This window comes from Lygodium microphyllum, chromosome 17 (assembly GCF_053477565.2).
Source record: "Lygodium microphyllum isolate KBCC chromosome 17, Lygodium_microphyllum_v1.1.10, whole genome shotgun sequence".
Taxonomy (NCBI): Eukaryota; Viridiplantae; Streptophyta; class Polypodiopsida; order Schizaeales; family Lygodiaceae; genus Lygodium; species Lygodium microphyllum.
Window position 1 is genome coordinate 18849647 of NC_141151.1, and position 20284 is coordinate 18869930.

At 39.5% G+C, this 20284-nt stretch overlaps 1 protein-coding gene across 3 annotated transcripts in view; it reads right to left on the bottom strand.

Annotated features, from left to right (window-relative positions):
• Window positions 1–8350, bottom strand: part of LOC148021640 (insulin-induced protein) — a 62800-nt gene extending 54450 nt beyond the window's left edge. The window contains exons 1-2 of one of the 3 annotated variants that reach the window (XR_015694360.1): window positions 8020–8350; window positions 7626–7777 (exon numbers count right to left, since the gene is read on the bottom strand). Coding sequence is in view for 2 of the 3 variants with exons in the window: in XM_087697104.1 (XP_087553230.1) it covers window positions 7626–7777; window positions 8020–8245 (378 nt within the window). In the remaining variant the exon portion in view is untranslated. The remainder of the gene's footprint in view (window positions 1–7625; window positions 7778–8019) is intronic. The other 2 variants (XM_087697104.1, XM_087697106.1) reach the window with 2 other exon arrangements.
• Window positions 8351–20284: the final 11934 nt, after the last annotated feature.

The following is a 20284-nucleotide window of genomic DNA, read 5'->3' on the forward strand; positions in this document are numbered from 1 at the left end:
ATGAGAACTCAGATGTATGCACGGGAAATGGAATCCATATATCTGAACACGAGACAGACGCATACAACAGTGAGTCACTGGCTGCGTGGGCACTGGCACTGGCTCTGGCTCTAGCTCCTCGCTCCACAAAGTATACAGATAGTAAAGATGATGATGATGATGATACTGACTGAGGAGGAGCACAGAGTATAAATAGGCTGAAAAAGTGGGGAGCAATAATGCTGGTCGGACAGCATTAATGCTGGCCGATTGGTGCATAAAAATGCTCCACTGGCATAAAATGCCACACCAGAAAATACCTAAAATACCTAATAAAAATGCCCAGCCTAGATCAAGCTCAGACTCACACATGAGCTGACAAATACTCTGCTAATACCCTCTCTCAAATCATGGATGATCTGATACAATACAATAGTACAATGAAAAGGGATCAGAAACTATACAACATAGAACCACCAAGTAGAACCATGGATACCCAAGCAGTGGGTGATCAAGCCACCACCAAGGTGCCTCGGAGAGAACCTGATGTCGATGTCGATCGTACCAAACACCTGAAAATAGAGAAGATCATAGCATGTCTCTGTGTCCATCACCAATGTCTCACAGTAGCATACAAGACCATCCTGTCAAAAATGCCCCTGAACATAGGTGACCATGGATTCCCCGCCTTTGGCCGGACCGCCAAAGTGTCCCCTCATGTGAGCTCCAGAAGAAAGCCTCCCGCTCTCGGTCAAATAACCAGCTCATCATGAACCTGAATGTCAATCCCAGCTCCAGGATTTGATTCCGCCAGACTGAAGTTGATGCTGCAGGGACGTCCCTCTCTGGAACCTGTGCACTTGTATAAAAGTATAGATGAGGCGTGGCTGCCCCATCTGAACACCCGCTCACACTCCCTCTCTAGCACAAGAGAGTCGTGAGGGATGACCTCATCACCACCACTAGAAAGCAGCCGAGGAAGGGGCTACCAAGCCCTTCCCGCGATCCGAAGAAGAGGATCCCTTCCGCGCCTTGGACTTTACCTTGGTCGGAGGATCGGAGTCGGAGTCGGATGAAGGAGAGAACTCATCGGTAGAGTCAACATCCTGCTTCGTCTTCTACTCCTTCTTCCTGGAAGCCGCTAACTTCTTGCGGTCCTTCCGCAAATATCTCTTCTTGCCACAGTGATAACACTGGGCCTTCGACTTCTTCTTCCCGTCACCCCTCTCTGAAGCTACATAAGCCTCGCCTCCATAATGTGCCGGAAGCCGCCCCTGTAATCTCAAGGATGTCTCATGCTCAAGAAGCATCGAGGTCATACGTGTAAAACTGACAGGAGTCGATGATGTCTGCGCTCGCAAAGCATTGGCCACTCCATCAAACTCCGGGGGGAGTTTGTAGAGGACCGTCCCGATGAGATGCGCCTCAGGAAGAGCAGATTGCATGTGCCGAAGCTGGTCCTATACCTGCGTAACACGAAGAAGAAAAGACTGAATAGTATCTTTCGGCTCAAACTTCATCTGCTGGAGCTGGCCATAAAGTGTAACGGCCTGCATGGTGGAAGGTGCCTCGTACATCTGCTGCAACTTCTGCCATACTTCAGGAGATGTCCTACAGGAGATAACCGCCGGTAAGACCGCTTTAGAAATACACCAAAGCAACGCCGAGTAAGCACGGGCATCGTCCGAGTCCCATGTGAGCACCGCTTCCTCATGGTTGTCCTCATCAAAATCTTCAAGAAGAGGAAAAGGACGGAGAGGTCGAGGAATAGCTCCACAGACGATGTACCATAACCGCTTCTGCACAAACCAAGCTTTCATGATAGCACTCCATGTGAGATAATCAGGTCCATGTAACTTATCATCAGTGGAAGTGCACGGAGGAGCCATATGGAGAGGATAAGAAGAGAAGTAGAGAAAAGATGGAATTTAGAGAGGAAACACAGCCAAAACACAAGCACAGACTGCAGAAAATGAGAGTTCACATGCAATATAACCCAAAATCTGATCAATAGAAGACAAAATCTGCTGCAGAAAGTCAAAAAATCAGTCAAAAACTGCCAAAAACAGCAAAAACGGCCTGAATAAACAGTCACCCACGAGAGACGCTGAATCAGCAAAACGCAGGCTGTAAACTGGAGAAAAGCAGGTAGAAAACTGTCACCAGCAGCTGCAGATGAAAAACGCAGGCAGTAGAGGGTGCGTAGGCAGCAGGCGATGGCAAGACTGCAAAAAACGCAGGCTGAAAACAGCCCTAAAACAGGTCGCCTGGCTGCGACAGCAGTCGTCTGATCAGCAGGGGTACAAAACAGTCCTGAAATCAGCAAGAAAACACAACAGAAACACACATCCTGAAAACTGATACCATGTCAGAAGTGGAGCAGCGGTGGAAGCATAAACATGTGCTGAAATAAACTGCTGAAACACAAGACAAAAAAGAGAAAAGAAAAGAACACGATACAGATGAGAACTCAGATGTATGCACGGGAAATGGAATCCATATATCTGAACACGAGACAGACGCATACAACAGTGAGTCACTGGCTGCGTGGGCACTGGCACTGGCTCTGGCTCTGGCTCCTCTCTCCTCAGAGTCTGCAGATGGTGAAGATGATGATGATGATGATACTGACTAAGGAGCACAGAGTATAAATAGGCTGAAAAAGTGGGGAGCAATAATGCTGGTCGGACAGCATTAATGCTGGCCGACTGGTGCATAAAAATGCTCCACTGGAATAAAATGCCACACCAGAAAATACCTAAAATACCTAATAAAAATGCCCAACCAAGATCAAGCTCAGACTCACACATGAGCTGACAAATACTCTGCTAACACAACCATGTATCCTTTTTCTCCATAGGAGAAACATCCTCCTCCTCTTGTATATTCTGCTAACTGATGGTATATTAGCTTTTTTTGAATGGCAAAGGTGATGTACCTCCATCCTTATGCTTTGGTTCTTGTTTATCTAACTTCTTTTGGTCAAACATCTCGATCTTCTTCCTTTGTGGTTCTTCTTTTAAGGCTTTACCAAGCATCCATGGCATATGCAATTCTTCAATTTCTAAGGCTGCATCTTGGGCTACTTCTAAAGTATCAAGCTTTGTTGTCTTGACAGCTCGCCGTACTTTTGGATATAATCCATGGATACAATTTCTTGTCTTCGTATTGAAAGAAGCTTCATTAAGAGATGTAAATTTAAGAGAAACAGCTACAAACCTGTTGATATATGTTTCAACATTGTCTCCATGGCTTTACTTTAGCTCATCCCATTCTTGTTGCATGTCAACTTCAAAGGATAAAGGCAAAAACTTCTTGTTAAACATCTCCTTAAACTCTTTCCAAGACTTGGGTTCCTTTCCCTCTTGAACAAATTTGAGCCACCAATTCAAACTAGCATCCTTCGAATGCATTTTAACCATTCTAATTTTTTATTTTTCTGTATAATTTTTACCACCAAAGGCAACATCAAACTATCTAGTAAAAGACAGCTTTTTGAGAATCTCTCTTACCATAGAAAACGTCAAATTTGATACTCTTCTCTCCAAGCTTTAAGTCTCTTTTAGCATCGTTTTTCTTTGCTAAAAGCATCTTTGGAGATTCAACTACCATGGAAATGGCTAGCTCTTTGACTTTCTCCTTGCCCTTCTTCATAAAGAGATCCTTGGGACAAGAGGAAACAGCTTGTGTACCATGAGACTTTGAAGTTACCGCTTGGGTTAATCCTCAAATGATAGGTGATGTGTTACCTGTCATAGACTTAGTTGCATCAATAACATTGATATCTTTTAAATAAGCCTTCTCAATCGTAATACCATGTCTCAAGAGCCTTCTCACTAAAAAAATCTTCAAAGACATTCACTTAGACCCATGCTTTAGCCCTTCTCTCCATCAAAGCTTGAATTTTTGGATTAGCTTCCAGATCTTTGTATCTATATATCTTCTCATAATCAGAGAAGCATACAAATACAGAGTATCGAGAGTCTTCTGGTTGTTCGTCAAAATTCTTCTCATTGCCTCTTGACATGGTGAGAAGAATCATAACCCAAAAACGTTCTTGCAAAGAATAAGCCCTTGCTCTAATACCAATGAAAGCATTGTAAAGAACGTGACAATGACAATACTTTGAACTTAACTCAATCAATTATCACCGTGAAAATTAGAATGAACGAACACACACACACACACACACACACACACACACACATACACACACACACACACACACATATATATATATATATATATATATATATATATATATATATATAGAGAGAGAGAGAGAGAAGAGTCGACACTACGTTGAAAGGGAAACCAGCCCCTCTCCCTTTACAATAAATTATTGAAACAAAACCACGAGCACCAGTGCCTGAACCATATACAAGAGGGTTGATTTGTTGCAATTTTGAAAATTAGGGTTTTGAAACCCTAATTTTTGCAAACTCTAAGCAGCAAGCTAATTTTCTACTTTAGTGCTTGAATTAAATCAAGCTAAATAGAAAGTGCTTCTTGGACCAAAGATAGACACGAGAGTACAAAGCACATGGTTGAAATTTCACTATGACAGCTTATTACAATGAAAAGAGAGACCTTCAATATATAGGTGTGGAACATGGATGCTCAAAAGTGAAAAGTAGAGATCACAAATAACAAGTGTTTGTTGAAAATGACAAGTTTAAGGACACTTGTCTCTTCAAAATGACACATGTCCTATTCTAGATACCACATGTCACTTTTCTGAAGAAATAAGCTTCCAAATGTTCTACTCTAAAAATCTCTCAAATGGTTAAGAATTTAAGATAGCTGCTGAAGACAAATTTGTTCCTTGTGAAATTCTAGAGCCATGATATGAATAAAATTTTCATTTGAGCAACTTTCAAAAATAGTAACCTCCTAAATTTTAGAAGTCACAAAATTTAGCTTCTGAAGAGCTTTATTAAATAGGTTCACCGGTTCATGGTTTGTTTCTTTGATCATGAGCATCTGGTTTTACTTTCTAAAACCACTCATTATATGGGCTTCTAGTCAAGGTGAGTATCTGAGTGTAAAAGTCGTAGTCATTTAAGCTTTTTAGTTAATCTAACTGCTCGACTAAACTTTTCATTTCTCTTGAGCATCTCGTTAATGACAACCCAAGTATAATTATAGGATATTCTAGCCATTGACCAACCTTAAATAGAAAGATGAACATTTAATTATATTTTAAAACACTTAAATAATACAAATCGCCTTTCAAAGTACATGAGTATCAAATTAATTTGAAATCATTGAGTCAATATATCTTCGTAACAATTGATATATAAAAGGTATGTTACATTTCTCAGTGCAAACCCTAGCATATCTTCACAGGTTCTCATATTCTCAAACCACTACTTTCAAAAGAAATTGGTCATCCGAGTCTCGATCACTAATGAACGACTCTAACATGGCATGATACTTAAAGATGCACACCAAAAACAATCATGCCATATGACTTATCTTTTTCCTTAGCAGAATAAAATGGATATGCTTACCGAACCTGCAAATAATAGTCTATATCCCATCATTACCTGTGGGTGACCTTGTAAGATCAAAGATAAAATCCATAGCAATGCTCTCCCAAAGTAGCCTATCTAGTATAGGCAAGGACTACAATAAATTCGGCACTTTTACCTGTCATACTTGACCTTTTGATACACAACGCATGTACGAACAAATTACTCTACATCATGCCTCAAAGCAAGCCAATAGAAAAAGCACTCCACTGTCTTAACTGTAGCAGGAATACCTCTATGCCTTGCATAGGGAGGAGCATGACTCTCTTAACATCACCTTTGGCCTTAACTGGAGCATCAGTACCTCTATATCTTGCATAGCATAGGAAGGAGCTCCATTGCCTTAACTATAGCATCAATATCACTATGCCTTACATAGAGAGAAGCATGACTCTCTATTATCACCTCTGGCTTTAATTACTTCATGACACATAGTCGTCCATGCATGATCAAAAAGCCATCTCGTAACATATAATACTAATCCCCCTGGCCACTACTAAGTTGATCATAAACATAAGCAAAATCAAAATCAGCACGCATTGGTCCTTCATGGCATCCAACTTAGTCTGATAAGTAAGACTAATGACTGAAATCTAAGGCTTATTAGACAGTGTATCAACTACTATCTTCTTTTTTATATCTATATGCACAATCTGAAAATGAAACATAAAGACGCAATTAGGCCATCTCATATGCTTCTCAAATAACTAAGTTTGAGTAAGAAAATAGAGCAATATTAAATGATCTATCGGTACAATAAAATCAGCCCCCAAAAGATAGCATTTCCATGTCGAAAGTGCATGTCAAATTACAGCAGTAGTTCCTTCTTACAGACCTGCAAATTCTTCTCCATACCATGGAGAAAATGGCTCTCATATGCCGCTAGCTACACAGCCATCCCATATTAAAACAGCCCCAATGTTGTTTCCACACATATCACACTAAACCACAAATAACTTCCTCAGATCAAGCAACACAAGCAAATGATTTGAAGTCATCTTTTTCCTTTGAGTTGTCAAAAGTTGAGATTTCCATTGCTACGCACTTAAATGGCCCACCATTCTTTTGCAAAGCATGCAGTGGAGATGTTGTTTAAGCAAAGTGATGAACATATGTACCCACAAATGTTCTAGGTCTAAAACTCCTATCCATCATATGATTGAACATGGTTGGAGCATTCATAAGCCCGAATGCTGTGACAAGAAACTTATACAACCCAAAAGATGTCCTGAAAGCTATCTTTGGTATATCATCTGGTCCAATGCATGTCTGGTGATACAACTTTTCAAATCAATACGGCTAAAAATGGCCGATGCCCACAACCTATCTATAATGTCATCAATCCAAGGAATCAGGAATTGATTCTTAATCATAACTTATTCAAAGCATGATAGTCAATGCACATACACCATGAACCATCTTTTTTCTGCACCAAAAGCACAGGTGAGCAAAAAGGGGATGAGTTGGGTTGAATTAGCCCCTTTTCTAACAACTCATTAATCTAGCCCATTATCTCTTCCTACCGAGCTGCATTCACCCCGTATAATCTTGTACGGTAGCTTATTGGAAGGCCTACTATCAGAGATCAGATCTATAGCAAGATCCTCTAGCATTTTGGGTGGTAGCTATCCTAGAAGTGACTATGAGAAGCAATCAGCAGACATTTTCAAAACTGACATGCGACTTTTTATCCAAACTAAACATGTTCCCACCAACAATCACACTATCATCTTTATACTTGCTAGTAACCAAGTATAATGAAGAATGGCTTTTCATTAATTAAGAATCTGGCCAAGTTGCCATAAGAGGCCCTTGTGGTACAGCCGGTCCAACTAGCTGCTTATGCTTTCTCCTGACTTACTTTGGTATACTCTTGCTTTACAAACAGGTGTTCGTTTGAACCTTGCACTTGGATAACATTGTGAACAAGCAATGCAACTAGAGATGCGTAGAATGAGTTGATATACAAAGATGGTATGTCCTACTCAATGTGTTAGAAGTAGAAAATTCAACTAATAGTTGCTTCAATGCTAGCTTACTATGCTAAATTTCCAAATGCTTCAATATGAACATTGGTGTGGCACACAGACTTGAATCAGTCAAGTCACTCACCACCACATTGGTGTGAAGCGGTCCAATTTCAAGTGCTCCACTATCATACAACTGCAGCTGCACGTTAGAATGTATCCCATCCAAGAGTGGGCCAACTGCAAAACCCAAGCCCAGCAGTGCTCCCCCAATGACTGGCCAATTTTTTAGGGGATCTGGAAAGAGAATGGAGCTTATAAGCTTCAAGTCAAAAACCGATCACATGTAGCGAACTGTTCTTTTGTAGATTAACGGCACTTTGAGAGTGAACCTCGCTTCGTGACATGCGCATATTGACCAGCGTTGATCCTTATTGGCATATACATGCTGAGGAGCGTATGTGACAGTGCACTATTGCCCTAAAAGACCTTCACTGTTGCCCCTAGCTTAAGACGATCCGGCAAATGAACGACCTTACCAGGTTGGAACGTAGACGGTGCGTCAGACCTGAGCTCCTCCTTCCTGGCTTCCTTGCACCTCAGCCCGAACCTTCTAGGATGCCGTGGCAACGAAATCACCGGTGCCCATGATGTCCGCGATAATGGATGCTGTCCTTTAGTTCTGGGACTGCCATGGAGACACTGTTTGCAACTCGCCAGCCTGTTGGAGGAGAAAGAAAAGGCGCTTTGCACAAAGCACATCATGACTAGAAGGAGCACGATGCATTCTCTTGGAATAATTAAATGTGAGAGAGAGATAGAGAGAGAGAGATGATGATAGATCTATTAACTTCTCTAGAAGGTCGGAATGGCCTATGAGAAATGAGAAAACGACTGGCATCATCATCTCTCATTACAGAAGAAAATAGGATTATCTAGGTTTAGATGATAAATTAAAATGGAGAATGATGAATGTGGAAAACTAAGAAATTGAAAAGAGCATAGAATATCTCCCTCTCGGTGTATGGAATCCACCAAGACTTTGCAGGCTACCCCTACCTCACTCGATATGGTAATCTTTGTCTATAACAAGCAATCATGACGCAAATGTGTCACATATGAGCATGCCTATGCTGTCGAGTAAGAACCCTAGGGTGTCGTGGTCTGCATAATGCTGTAGTTTCGTGTACTGTGATACCACATGATATCCTTTGATGATGCCTATCAGTAGGAGATGTAGTGTTTAAGGTGGTAATGGCCAAGGGGGTCAACTATACTGGAAAAGCATGTAACTACTCTCTGGAGGGGTGGATGTAACTATCTCCCTCTCGGTGTATGGAATCCACCAAGACTTTGCAGGCTACCCCTACCTCACTCGATATGGTAATCTTTGTCTATAACAAGCAATCATGACGCAAATGTGTCACATATGAGCATGCCTATGTTGTCGAGTAAGAACCCTAGGGTGTCGTGGTCTGCATAATGCTGTAGTTTCGTGTACTGTGATACCACATGATATCCTTTGATGATGCCTATTAGTAGGAGATGTAGTATCCTTTGATGATGCCTATTAGTAGGAGATGTAGTGTTTAAGGTGGTAGTGGCCGAGGGGGTCAACTATACTGGAAAAGCATGTAACTACTCTCTGGAAGGGGGAGGGGGGGAGGGGGTGGATGTAACTAGGGTTGCCTCTAATCCCGTAACAGTGCTACTCTACACCATTAGAGCTCTAATAAGAAAAGGCCCAAACATCTCTGGTCCTAATAGTCCATCACCCATCTCAATGGTCCAAAGCCCTCCTTTAAGAGGCAATGGTAGTGGCCTCGGATATCATAGTATACTGCATCTCTACCTCCCATCCACAAAGCTAGCACATCCTCTTGTTTGCTGCAACACAGCTCCATTGACCTATCTCAATCATCGGCTGATGTGATGAGGTGCGAATATGTCCAATAGCAACTCAAAGCTTGTGAAAAAGTTGAGCATCCATATATCTCGACCTCACTATGAAACAAATATATTTTACACAACATTGATGATAAATAAATAGTTGTCGTCTAAAGGACAGTGAAAAGAAATTCCCAATTTAAAATTACATTTTAAAGGACAAGTTACAAGCCATCATGGGAAAGTTGCAAGAAGTGGCATTGGTATTGTGCGATCTTTGTGCCTCATGGGAAAGGGGGACTTGGATCAAGTCCTCTATGTCTCCACTTTAGTGATGTCTACTCTAATCACTCTATTCAACTCTAAATGGCTAAGACTCAATGTGGGACAATCAAGATCAAGACTACAATCGAACGGTGGCAATCTGTCTATATTCATGCCATGTAAGTTCAGACACATGTTCATATGTGCATACCAACACTATCTATCTCCCTTTGTTGCAAGCTGTCTTGAAGACTCCACAGCTAGCCTAGGGTATCAATCTTTAGGGAGCTGCCATATCCTCTGGACGAAGGTGATTGCCTGGAATAGTGCCTCCACTACCATGGGTGATGCACCCAATTCTGCTCGGATGATCTCTTGTGGTAATGAGGCTTTCACCCTTATCATATGTGCTATCATCATGACTAGTGGTCTCTCCATATGTTCTGAATCATCATAATGTTGTATTCAAGTCCATTACATTCCATGAGAGGCGCCCATCTAGTATGATAAAGGCTTTGGGCCCAAATGCTGCTCCATAGAGTACTGTGGCCATAACTACAGTGTGAAAGAACCACAATTTGGTACGGCTCTCCTCGAACAATAGTTACTTCAAAGAGCACAATCTATGAGACAAGTTGCTTTATTTAGGGGGCTAGAGAAAATTAGCTTACATTTTGCAAGCTGCAACTATTGAGGATGAAGAGCTAAAATTGAAATCCCAAGTAGTCCACATAATGTTCTTTAGGATGTGATAAAACACCCAAATAAGGGCGATCCCAAAAGCCTCATGGAGCACATCATGACTGGGACAAATATGGACAAAATTTTGAATAGTTATTGTGTGGAAATTGTGCATCAAGTAGTTGCAAGGCTAAGAGCATCTAGGTGACACAAAGAGTGCTTCTACAAAGGAAACAAGGGGTGAGTGCCAATATTACAATGATTAACTTTGGTAGCTTTAGCTCATATCATTTGCAAGGCTCTCAACAATCCTCATGCCCCATATCCAATATAGGAAAGGCCTCACTCTATAGAGAAACACCAAAAACCTCTTAAAGAGATTGAAGACTAAGACGAGGAATGAGCTGTTAAGAAAATAGATGGAGGAAGAGCAAAGAAGGAAGTAGCTAGATCTGAAAAAGGAAGAATATGACCAAATAAAGACATAGAAGCAAGACAGATTTAGATGGATAAGAGGAAGAGGCAACAAGGACAACATTGAAACAATTAAGGAAAGAACAAGAGGCTACTCAAGCCCAAAGACAAAAGAAGCAAGAGTATGAAGAAGATAGAGAATTCAATGTCAACTAGCACTTGGGTAGTGATCTCAAGGCACACAAGTATATGTCATTAAGTGATTGCTACCTTGTCCATCTTGTGTAAAAATAAACAATTGTTCAAAGTACTTAGAAAATGTCACTTGGAATGGAAGAGCATTAGTGTGCAATATAAATGTGCCATCCAATAGGTTGCACTTGGCTAAGAAATGGAAACCCATGTTTCCAATTGATGCCAACAACATTCATTTGTAAACTCTAAATTGGATCATGCACATCTTTAACAAGTGTTTATAGTTGCATATCAATTGTGTGCATAGAATGAAACCGCTTTTTAGGTGCCAAGTGGCTATGGAGAAAATTGAGAAGTTATTGAGATTCCAAAGATGTACATGGAGGCAAGGTTAAGTTCCAAAAATACCAAAAGGCTTCGGGGCTAACCCACGATGTAGCCCAAAAGATATCTATGAGCATGGTAAAGGCTAAGAGATTCTTAAGTAACATGACCAATAAGTACTCTAAGTCGAATTGAGAGCTTTGAAAAGATTTATTCAAATGCAGTACAAATTTGAAAAGAGATCTCAACATCAAGCATGCTCTTGCCAAAGTTTAGCATTTCTTTGATGAGATGGTGTCCATAATTTGAAACCACCAACAAATCCTTCAACTCAATCTAAATCAAGTGGTTGAAGATTTTAGAAAATTAGCTATCAATGCACATAGAGAAACCAACATCCATTACGTGGTATTGTATTGACCTCACTTCTTGTGTTCTACTTTGTGTGTATGATCCATTGTTGCAAATCTAATATTAATAGCCCATACTTTTGCAACATATATTGTACACTCATGGATCATAATTTTTGGAGAAGTGTGGATCATTAGAATGTGGAGCACACAAGGTATAGAAAGTCGCATTACCATGCTCGTGGTGCATATTCCAAGAATACACACCATAGAGGAGTTTGCAAAAAAAGAAGGTATATTGTTGAAATATTCAATTGGTTTTATAGAAGCACCTTTGGTCATTCAATCACAATGGAAAATGCAAGGGCCACTATCCTAGCAAAATCTATTACAAATGAAATGTGAGCTTGCAATATTGAAAGATGGCGAACTAATAATGTAGCAAATACACATGTTGCATGATGTAAAGCAGATGACACCAAGGCTCCAAATAGACTTCTATCTAAACTTGCTAAACTTTTTTCCCTTGCATGTGAACCCCCCCCCCCCTAACTCACTTACCCTTTTAAATGAAAAGTACATAGTTCATTTTCATACTTCACATCTTGTTGATCTTTAGTACTCTAAACTTGCTCTCTCCATAGGAATGGCTTCTACGAAGCAAATTGCACAACCCCATTTGCTTCTTGGGCAAACATTGAATTGCCCACCATGCCAAGGGCAAATCCAAATTTGTCAAGCCAAAAAGGCCCTTGATTTACCTTTGATGATTAAGGTCACTCATCAATGGGAGAGAAGACCATGCCACATGGAAGAGGCAGTGAGAGGACAATGTCAAGGATACATTCGATGTTGTGAGACCTATGTGCTATCTGATTAAGCGGGAGATATAGGGTTTGATGAGCATGGGTAAGAATAGCATAGTTGAGATGAGGGTGAAAATCAAGAGGATGAAGATCACAACCATATGTCCAATAGTGAGAGAACCCACTCAGATGCATAGCATAGGAATGGAAGGCAATATCACGAACATAGAAAATGGCATATGACACTCGCCCTCAAAGGCCTTGTACCTCCACAACAACTCCTTACTCTTTCCCTTGCTAGAATAGCAATCCCAAGTGCCACAAACTCCCTAGACACTTGCATCCACTGCGTGGGCTACATAAGCTACATAGCCTTGCTACGGGGGATAATGAAGATGATATCTTGTAGCATGAGTGCTAAAGCAAGGGATTTGAAGAAGGAGAAAGTATCACTAAAGGGTGTGAGAGAAATCATGAATTATCAAAGGAGCACAAAGTTGTTGATTCAAAAAGCATGGTTTGCTCAAATAGTTAAGGAAATCTTGTGGAACTATGGAGATGACAATTGCATGAAAGGCGTAGCCCTTGAGGGCCTTCAAGAGCCAGCATAAACATACTTAGTTGGCCTTTTTAAAGATACACATCACTGCACAATCCATGCAAAGCATGTAATGATCATGCATAGCGATATGTATCTAGGCAAGAGGATTGGGGGTGAATATGACTAAAGTCCTTGCTTTTAAATGCTTTCATGCAACTATTTTTGTAAGCAAACACTTTTATACAATTGAGCCTTATATATGTGCCAAGATATTCATGTTGATTATGAGGATGGGCATGATGATGATAATGATGATAATCAAGTTGCTCTTAATCAAGATGATGAGGAAAAATGATCATAAAATGGCACCATTTGGTTGCTAGATGTGCTATGGTGGGTTTTTTGGGAAAATATTGGTTGTTATCTCCATTTTGTCATCATTTCCAATCTCTCAAGGCATCAACATTAAATTAATTGTAAGTAACATTAATAATACTCTAAGTAATATTAAGATTAACATCAATGATAAATCACTGTAGTAAATAACATCAACACCTAGGGAGGGCCAGCCATCAACATCAACATCAATGGTAAAATTTTTATTAGATACATTAGAAATGCAAAAGCTTAAAAAAATATTGGTCTAAATTTGAATACCATTCAGATACTACAAACTTCCATGATTTTAATTATCGTTTAATGGATAATACCATGTCCTCCTAGTTGCCTATAGGAGTTGAAGAGGAACAAGATTGATATATCATCTTTGCACATACTAGTTATGTAGAAAGAGGACAATGTATTACTATTACATTACTTTTATATCAAGTGGCTACTTAGCTAGGCACCAATGTAGAGCTAGTAATGAGAGTACAAAAGCAATCAATTGTTTCAAAGAGACAAATTTTTTATGACTTTAGCCACTTGTTTGTGGCATCTCTTTGTTGTGGACAGTCATCTCTACACCATGTTGGTCATTATCCCTGCTTTTGGAGCCTCAAAAGCACTCCCCAAAGACACCAAGTCACAATTTTCCTACTTAAGCATGTGCCAAAAACACTCTCACCAATTCCTTCTTAATAAGGATGATCTTGTTGGTATTGATAGTGATACTTGAGACATGTAGCACCTTGAAAAGTGTTTTGAAAACTTAGTGTGGACCACAATAATGTATTGAAGGGGGATCCACCCTATGTATTGAGCTAGGACAGAATCTCTTCCAAATGCCCCTTAATCCCCTATCTATTGGCAAACTCATCTATATCCAACACGGTTTGAAATTTTTTAAAAAATTTGAGCTCTAAGTTCTACACTCTTAATAGAGATGAGAGAGATCCTCATCCTTCTTATGGCAAATAAGATAAACCAAGGGAGCTAGGGCCCACTTACTCAGATGATCCCTTGTACAAAGTTTCTTCATCAACAACCTTGGTGAAGGGGGTTGCCTCAAAACCTTCTTAATGGCTTTAACCATTGCTTCTAAGGACCAATGTGAGGCTTTAATTTTCTAGAAGTTGCAAGTAGGAGTCATCTAGTTTGGGACATGCCCCAAGATCTTAAGTTTGACTTTTGGAAGCGAGGAATCTTGCAAAACATAGAGTTTAGACATATAAGGTTGAAAAAACTCGAGTGATGAATGTCACTCTTCCTTAGATAATTGACAAGCTTATTCGAGCCACTAAGAGTCCTTCGTAGATAGTCCATGACCATATTAGTTATCCATAATATTTGCATACCAATGACCATATTAGTTATCCATAATATTTGCATACCAATGATCACCCCAAACTTGGATCATTTTTTGATGCATAGAAGCGAGGTTTTGTGGTTCTTATACAATAAATGGAGTATCTCTACCAGGCCAAGAATTAAAACAAACAAAAAGCTTAAGGCTTGCATCACTAGTCCTACCATTTCACTCATGTGGTCTCAACCCAACTCTAGACTAAGAAGACCCATAGTTGCATCAACTTAGTCATTTACAACTATTCATTGTTGAAGGCCACCAATGTCTTGTGAAGCCACTTTAATATCCCCCCCCCCCCCCCCAAAAAAAAAACTATTGTCTATGACAAGATGGCCCCCATAGGGTGTCCAAAAGTGGAAGTGAATAATAAAAAATTTTCCCTTCTTTCCCAAAAGGCTCCTTTTCCCCCCTAATAACTTATTTCATATTATGCATAATCAAAGTAGAACTTTTTTTTGTGTGTTTCTTTGAGAATTACTTTTTCTTTTGGAATTTGCCCTCTCCATTTCACAAATCCATCCATCAAATATTTCCACCACATCTTTCCTTCATAGCTAGAGCCATAGCCACAAAGCCATCATTGTCATTCAATGCTCCGTAGCCACCATTTACCCCTTTCTTGCAATCAATCCCTTGCCTTTTTCCTCCCAAGAACTATAAGTTTCTTCTTGCTAAATCATTCTAATGACATCTACAAGTCATGAACAATGTCATTGGAGATGTGTTCATAATACAAAGGATGAGCATGGAGAATGGATAGGAGCAATGTTCAAAAAGGATTTATGGGTCTACATGCAATTAAAAGTAATAGGTCCTCATTGAGTAGGGCATTGTAATTTATTGAAGAATCATTGGAAAGATGAATTGCTTGAGTTTAAGGAGGTTACAGATGGCAGCCTAGTTGCAATAGTACAATGTGTGTACATTGCAAAGGGTTTGAAAAAGCTTGCCCCCATGATATGTATCATGTATTCTTTGTAATTGTACAACTCTACTATAAGGAAGTCTTCAAAAAGCCTTCTTAATTCTTTTTTTTATAAAAAGTTTTATATTTGGTGCCTACATCTTTGAATCCATGTGGTGCTTTTGAACTTCTTTGTTGCATCCAGTCTTGTTCCAAAAAAAGGATGGTACACTTCACCTTTCCATCGATTATAGAGTCCTGAACCAAGTAATCATCAAAAATAAATATTCCAAGGATATATGAGTTACTTGATCGATTGCAAGGAGAAAAAATATTCTCCAAGCTTGATTTAAGGTCATGATACTACCAAATTCGCGTTAAGGATGTGGATATTCCTAAGACGATGTTCAATACTGGATATGGTCATTTCAAATTCACAGTAATGTCCTTTGGATTGACTTATGCCATTTCATTACTTAATTACATGTTCTCCATTGTGCATGCACCTCCAATATCAATAGTGGATGAAAAAAAGAAGGTAATTGGATTCCTTTAGAGTCTAATGGAGATGGGGATTGAACCTTTGACATTGAAATTTGTATGCCAAATAGGTTGGTAGAGAGTCTCTTGATGAACGATTATTGGAGCTCATTAAATGTACATGAAGATCTAACTCTGATGGGGAGTGTGATTATTGTCTTGCTTTATCTTCCGAGTTGGATGCAAAAAATACGTGTTTGTTTGTGTTTTTATACAATCTACTATGTTTTGATGCTTGCATAATATTTTTAGTTGTTTTCCTAGGTGGGAAGAATAATAGAGAAGACCCTCAAGGCATCTATGGCTTTGCATGGAGTTCAAATCCATCTACAACTTGATTATGGAATTGAAATCGAAGAATCATATATTATGTTTCTTCCATATACTAGTTTTTGCTAATTTTTAAATATTCTATTTTTAAAAAATATTTTAATAATTGTATCTGAGTATACTCTTATCTCAAACCATGTATATAAGATCACAAGTCTTCATTCTCATATTTCACAACTTGCTTCTTGTCTCCCTCTCACCTATTGTGACCCTTGCTCTCACCTCTTCCCTTACACAATACGTAAGCATGGAGGACTCCCCATTCAGTAGATTCATGGGTTTTCTTAGAGAGGATGAAATGCAGAGGTTGAGTAGAACTCTTTTAGTTTGTAAACCCTCAAATTGCATACTATGATATGGTCCTCTGGCATGGGTCACCTAGCATTAAAGGGCTCGTTGAATACATGAGCACATATCTTCGAGAGTATGTGATATTGTTTGAGGGATTAGATGAGGATTGGGTCCTTTGTGTCCTCCTCACATGTATCAATCAGGACATTGCCTTTGAAAAATGACTCTCTAGTTTGTGAAGAACCTAACTCCTACATTTTATAGGAAAATTACTAAGTAGGAAGCTAGATACTTGGTTATGACATGTACAATTACCAACATCTCTCATGGACAACCACTTTTGTCCTTGTACTAAATGAGCTCGAAGATCCCCTGGCTATCAGATCAATATAGAAGGTCAAGTTGGTGTCTTACTACTGAAAGGTGTCCCAAACCCTAGGCTGAAACTGCTTAATAAAGCACAAGAAGAGGGGGTGACAAAAAAGAGCTCAACATGGTCCTTTCCCTCCTCAAGGGCTCATCTACGGCCACTCGTAGTGGTGAGGGAGAGGGGGTTTCTAAAGGATTCTCTTGTCAAAGTGTGCCAAGAGTTTACTCCACAACTCAAGATGAGGTGGATGAGAGCACGGATGCAAACTTGAAGGTGTCCAACCTACTAGGAAAAATCTTTGTTGGCCTTAAAGAGTTTTTATTTCTCCATAATGTGGAGAATATGTTTCATGTATAGGAGGATGAGATACTCTCAATGGTGGCAACAACATGCAAGTTTCCTATGGATACTATCCCCCCCCTTCCCCCAAGTGAAGAGATCAAGGGTGCAATTGATGTGGTAGTGGTTGCAATTGACACCTTGGAGTAAGTTGCAATTGGGGCAAAAGAATTTTAGACCACTTGTACTAGGTACGATGCAATGAGATGCCCCACTACTCCACCTTAGGTATCACCCCCACCACATTAAACAAGCTAAATCTAGTATGCACTTGACCAAAGAGGCCAAGATTAAGACTGGTGAAACCCAAGGGGCAAGTTTTAATAGCTTATATGTGTTTCTTGTTTAGTTTAATGAAAAACTAGTAATAGGTCCAGGAATGGATTGATTAAGCGAGATTTCGTGATAGAATTACATGGAAATATGTGCTTCTTGGTGTTAGGGGTAGAATAAATTTTAGTTTTGCTCCCTTTGGAATGTTATCAGGGGCTTTATTTGGCTATTATTGTGGGATGCTAGAAATGATATAGATTTTAGAGGAATCCCCAAAGGGATGGCCTACCCAAAGTCCAATTTAGTAAGTTTATGGCATGGGTGTTTAAATTATTTGCTTCCTTAGGGAAAGATGGTATCGACATATGTGAAACTTGTAAGATATTGCTAGCCCCTCTTCCCTTTCTACTTCATAGCTTCCAACTAGATCTAAGATGGCCCATCACCTATTATGCTTACTCTATTTTCACAAGGCCCATGGATGGCCTACTCTCTAAAAAAAGAGGGTGTGCAACAATACATCTAAATGCTAGTGATAGGCTATTATAACTAGGTTGCATGCTCCCCTAATTGTTTTTGTTTGTAGCTTTTATACTCTAATCATTATTGACTACTCATAGCTAACCTCATGCTTTAGGTTGCCAAGTACTCTTGTTCACATCCTTGATGGGCTATTAGCATATGATACATGTGCTATCACGAGCTATTGCACAACATTCTAGCCTTAATGACAACCTACTACGATTTGGCCTATGATTTTTACATTTCCAAAAATCACCTACTTTGAATCGCCATGATTTGTGGTCTCCTTCTACATTCATTACTCTCTTACTATTCCACCACATAACAAAGGTTCACAAATACATGAAGTATGAACATACTTCATATTGCTAGCAAGGACCCTTGATGGAATGATAGGGCATGGTCACTACATAGCCTTTGTGATGATTCACTGATGTTTGTCTTGTGGTCTTTACATTTAGATAAGTGCAATGTTGCCTAAAGTTCTGTTGGCTTGACATATGGCCTCCTTTTAGAGCTAAAAATATATACTATGATGCCATGTATCTAGCAATGGTGCCCTGCCACCAATGGATGCCTTGCCACATGCACACACAATATAATCTCCCCCATACAATTTTGTGGAGTGCTGCACCTATGGATTATGGCATATTTGCCCTTGATCTATCTTAGGCCTCCTAGATCCTTTCTAGAAAACCATATTGCCCTCTTTTTTAGCTTGTGTTGCCATAGATAGTGGCAATTTCTCCAAATATAGATAAACAAATTATCTAGAACCATGAAGTTTCTAGGTTCTCTTCATGTCTAGGAATTACAAAATAGAAAGAAGACATCTGGAACTTGAAAATTTTAGGCTCTCTTCAAGTCTAAGAAGAAGAGAAAATCATAAAGCATATGGAACCATGAATTTTATATGTTCTCTTTAAGTCCAAGGATTACAAAGTAGAAAGAAAATTTGGAACTTGAAGTTTCTATGCCTTCTTCAAGTCCAAGGATTACACAATATTGAGAAGAGGGCAAACAACTATTACAAATAGTTTTTAAATCATAGTCTTTAAATTCTCCAAATGAGAGGCTAAGCAAAGTTGTTTATACTCAAGTATAGGCACAAAATGTGAGTCCCAATAAAAAAGAGAACTCAAGCACAAAAGATCTAGAATATTTTTATCCCAATGAGAGTGATTTGTCAATGTAGAAACATATTGTTGAAAATTTTGGTTGAAGCCCCTCCCTTGCATGTAGCATATGAATTTATCCACCCAAAAAGAATTATCTTACTCTAGTTGTTGAAACAAATCATGATTTAGTGCTCATTTTGATGCTGAAGATGCTGTTTAAGATTGTCGAGTTTCTGACTAGCGACTGGTATATCTGTTGCATCATGGATTTGATGTTGGTCTAGTGAATGTTGATGGAAACCTTATATGTCATCGATTACACAATGTGATATTGTGGTAGAGTGGGTTCACTTTGAGGCACACATGGAGTTGATGAATCAATTAGTATTGTTGATGTCCACGTGGAGCTAAGTAGAGTGATTGATCTCATTGGGATGGCAACTGCATGCTTGGTGGGCGCTATTGATTATTGCTTTGCAAGTTGAATCTCTAGGGTTAAAAAAACAATTTAATAAGGCATATAAAATCTCTCTCTCTCTCTCTCTCTCTCTCTCTCTCTCTCTCTCTCTCTCTCTCTCTCTCTCTCTCTCTCTCTCTCTCTCTCTCTCTCTCTCTCTCTCTCTACTGTAAGTTGTTAAAGGGTAGGTGAAGAGAAGGAATATAAGAGAGGAAAAGATAAAGATAAAGATGAGAAAAGAAGGAGAGTAGGTGAGGATAAGAGTAGGTAAAGTTTGATGACAACTAAGAAGAGTTAACTCCACCCCTACAAATTAAATATCAAGAAAGTAATTAAAGGGTTCATAGCCAAACTTGTTTTGGAGAGATGGGAGATGGAAATAGTACCAATTGAAAGGAGGAGGTAGCTTTTGACACCTCTTCCTTTGGGTGGAGAAGGAGTCCTTTTGATG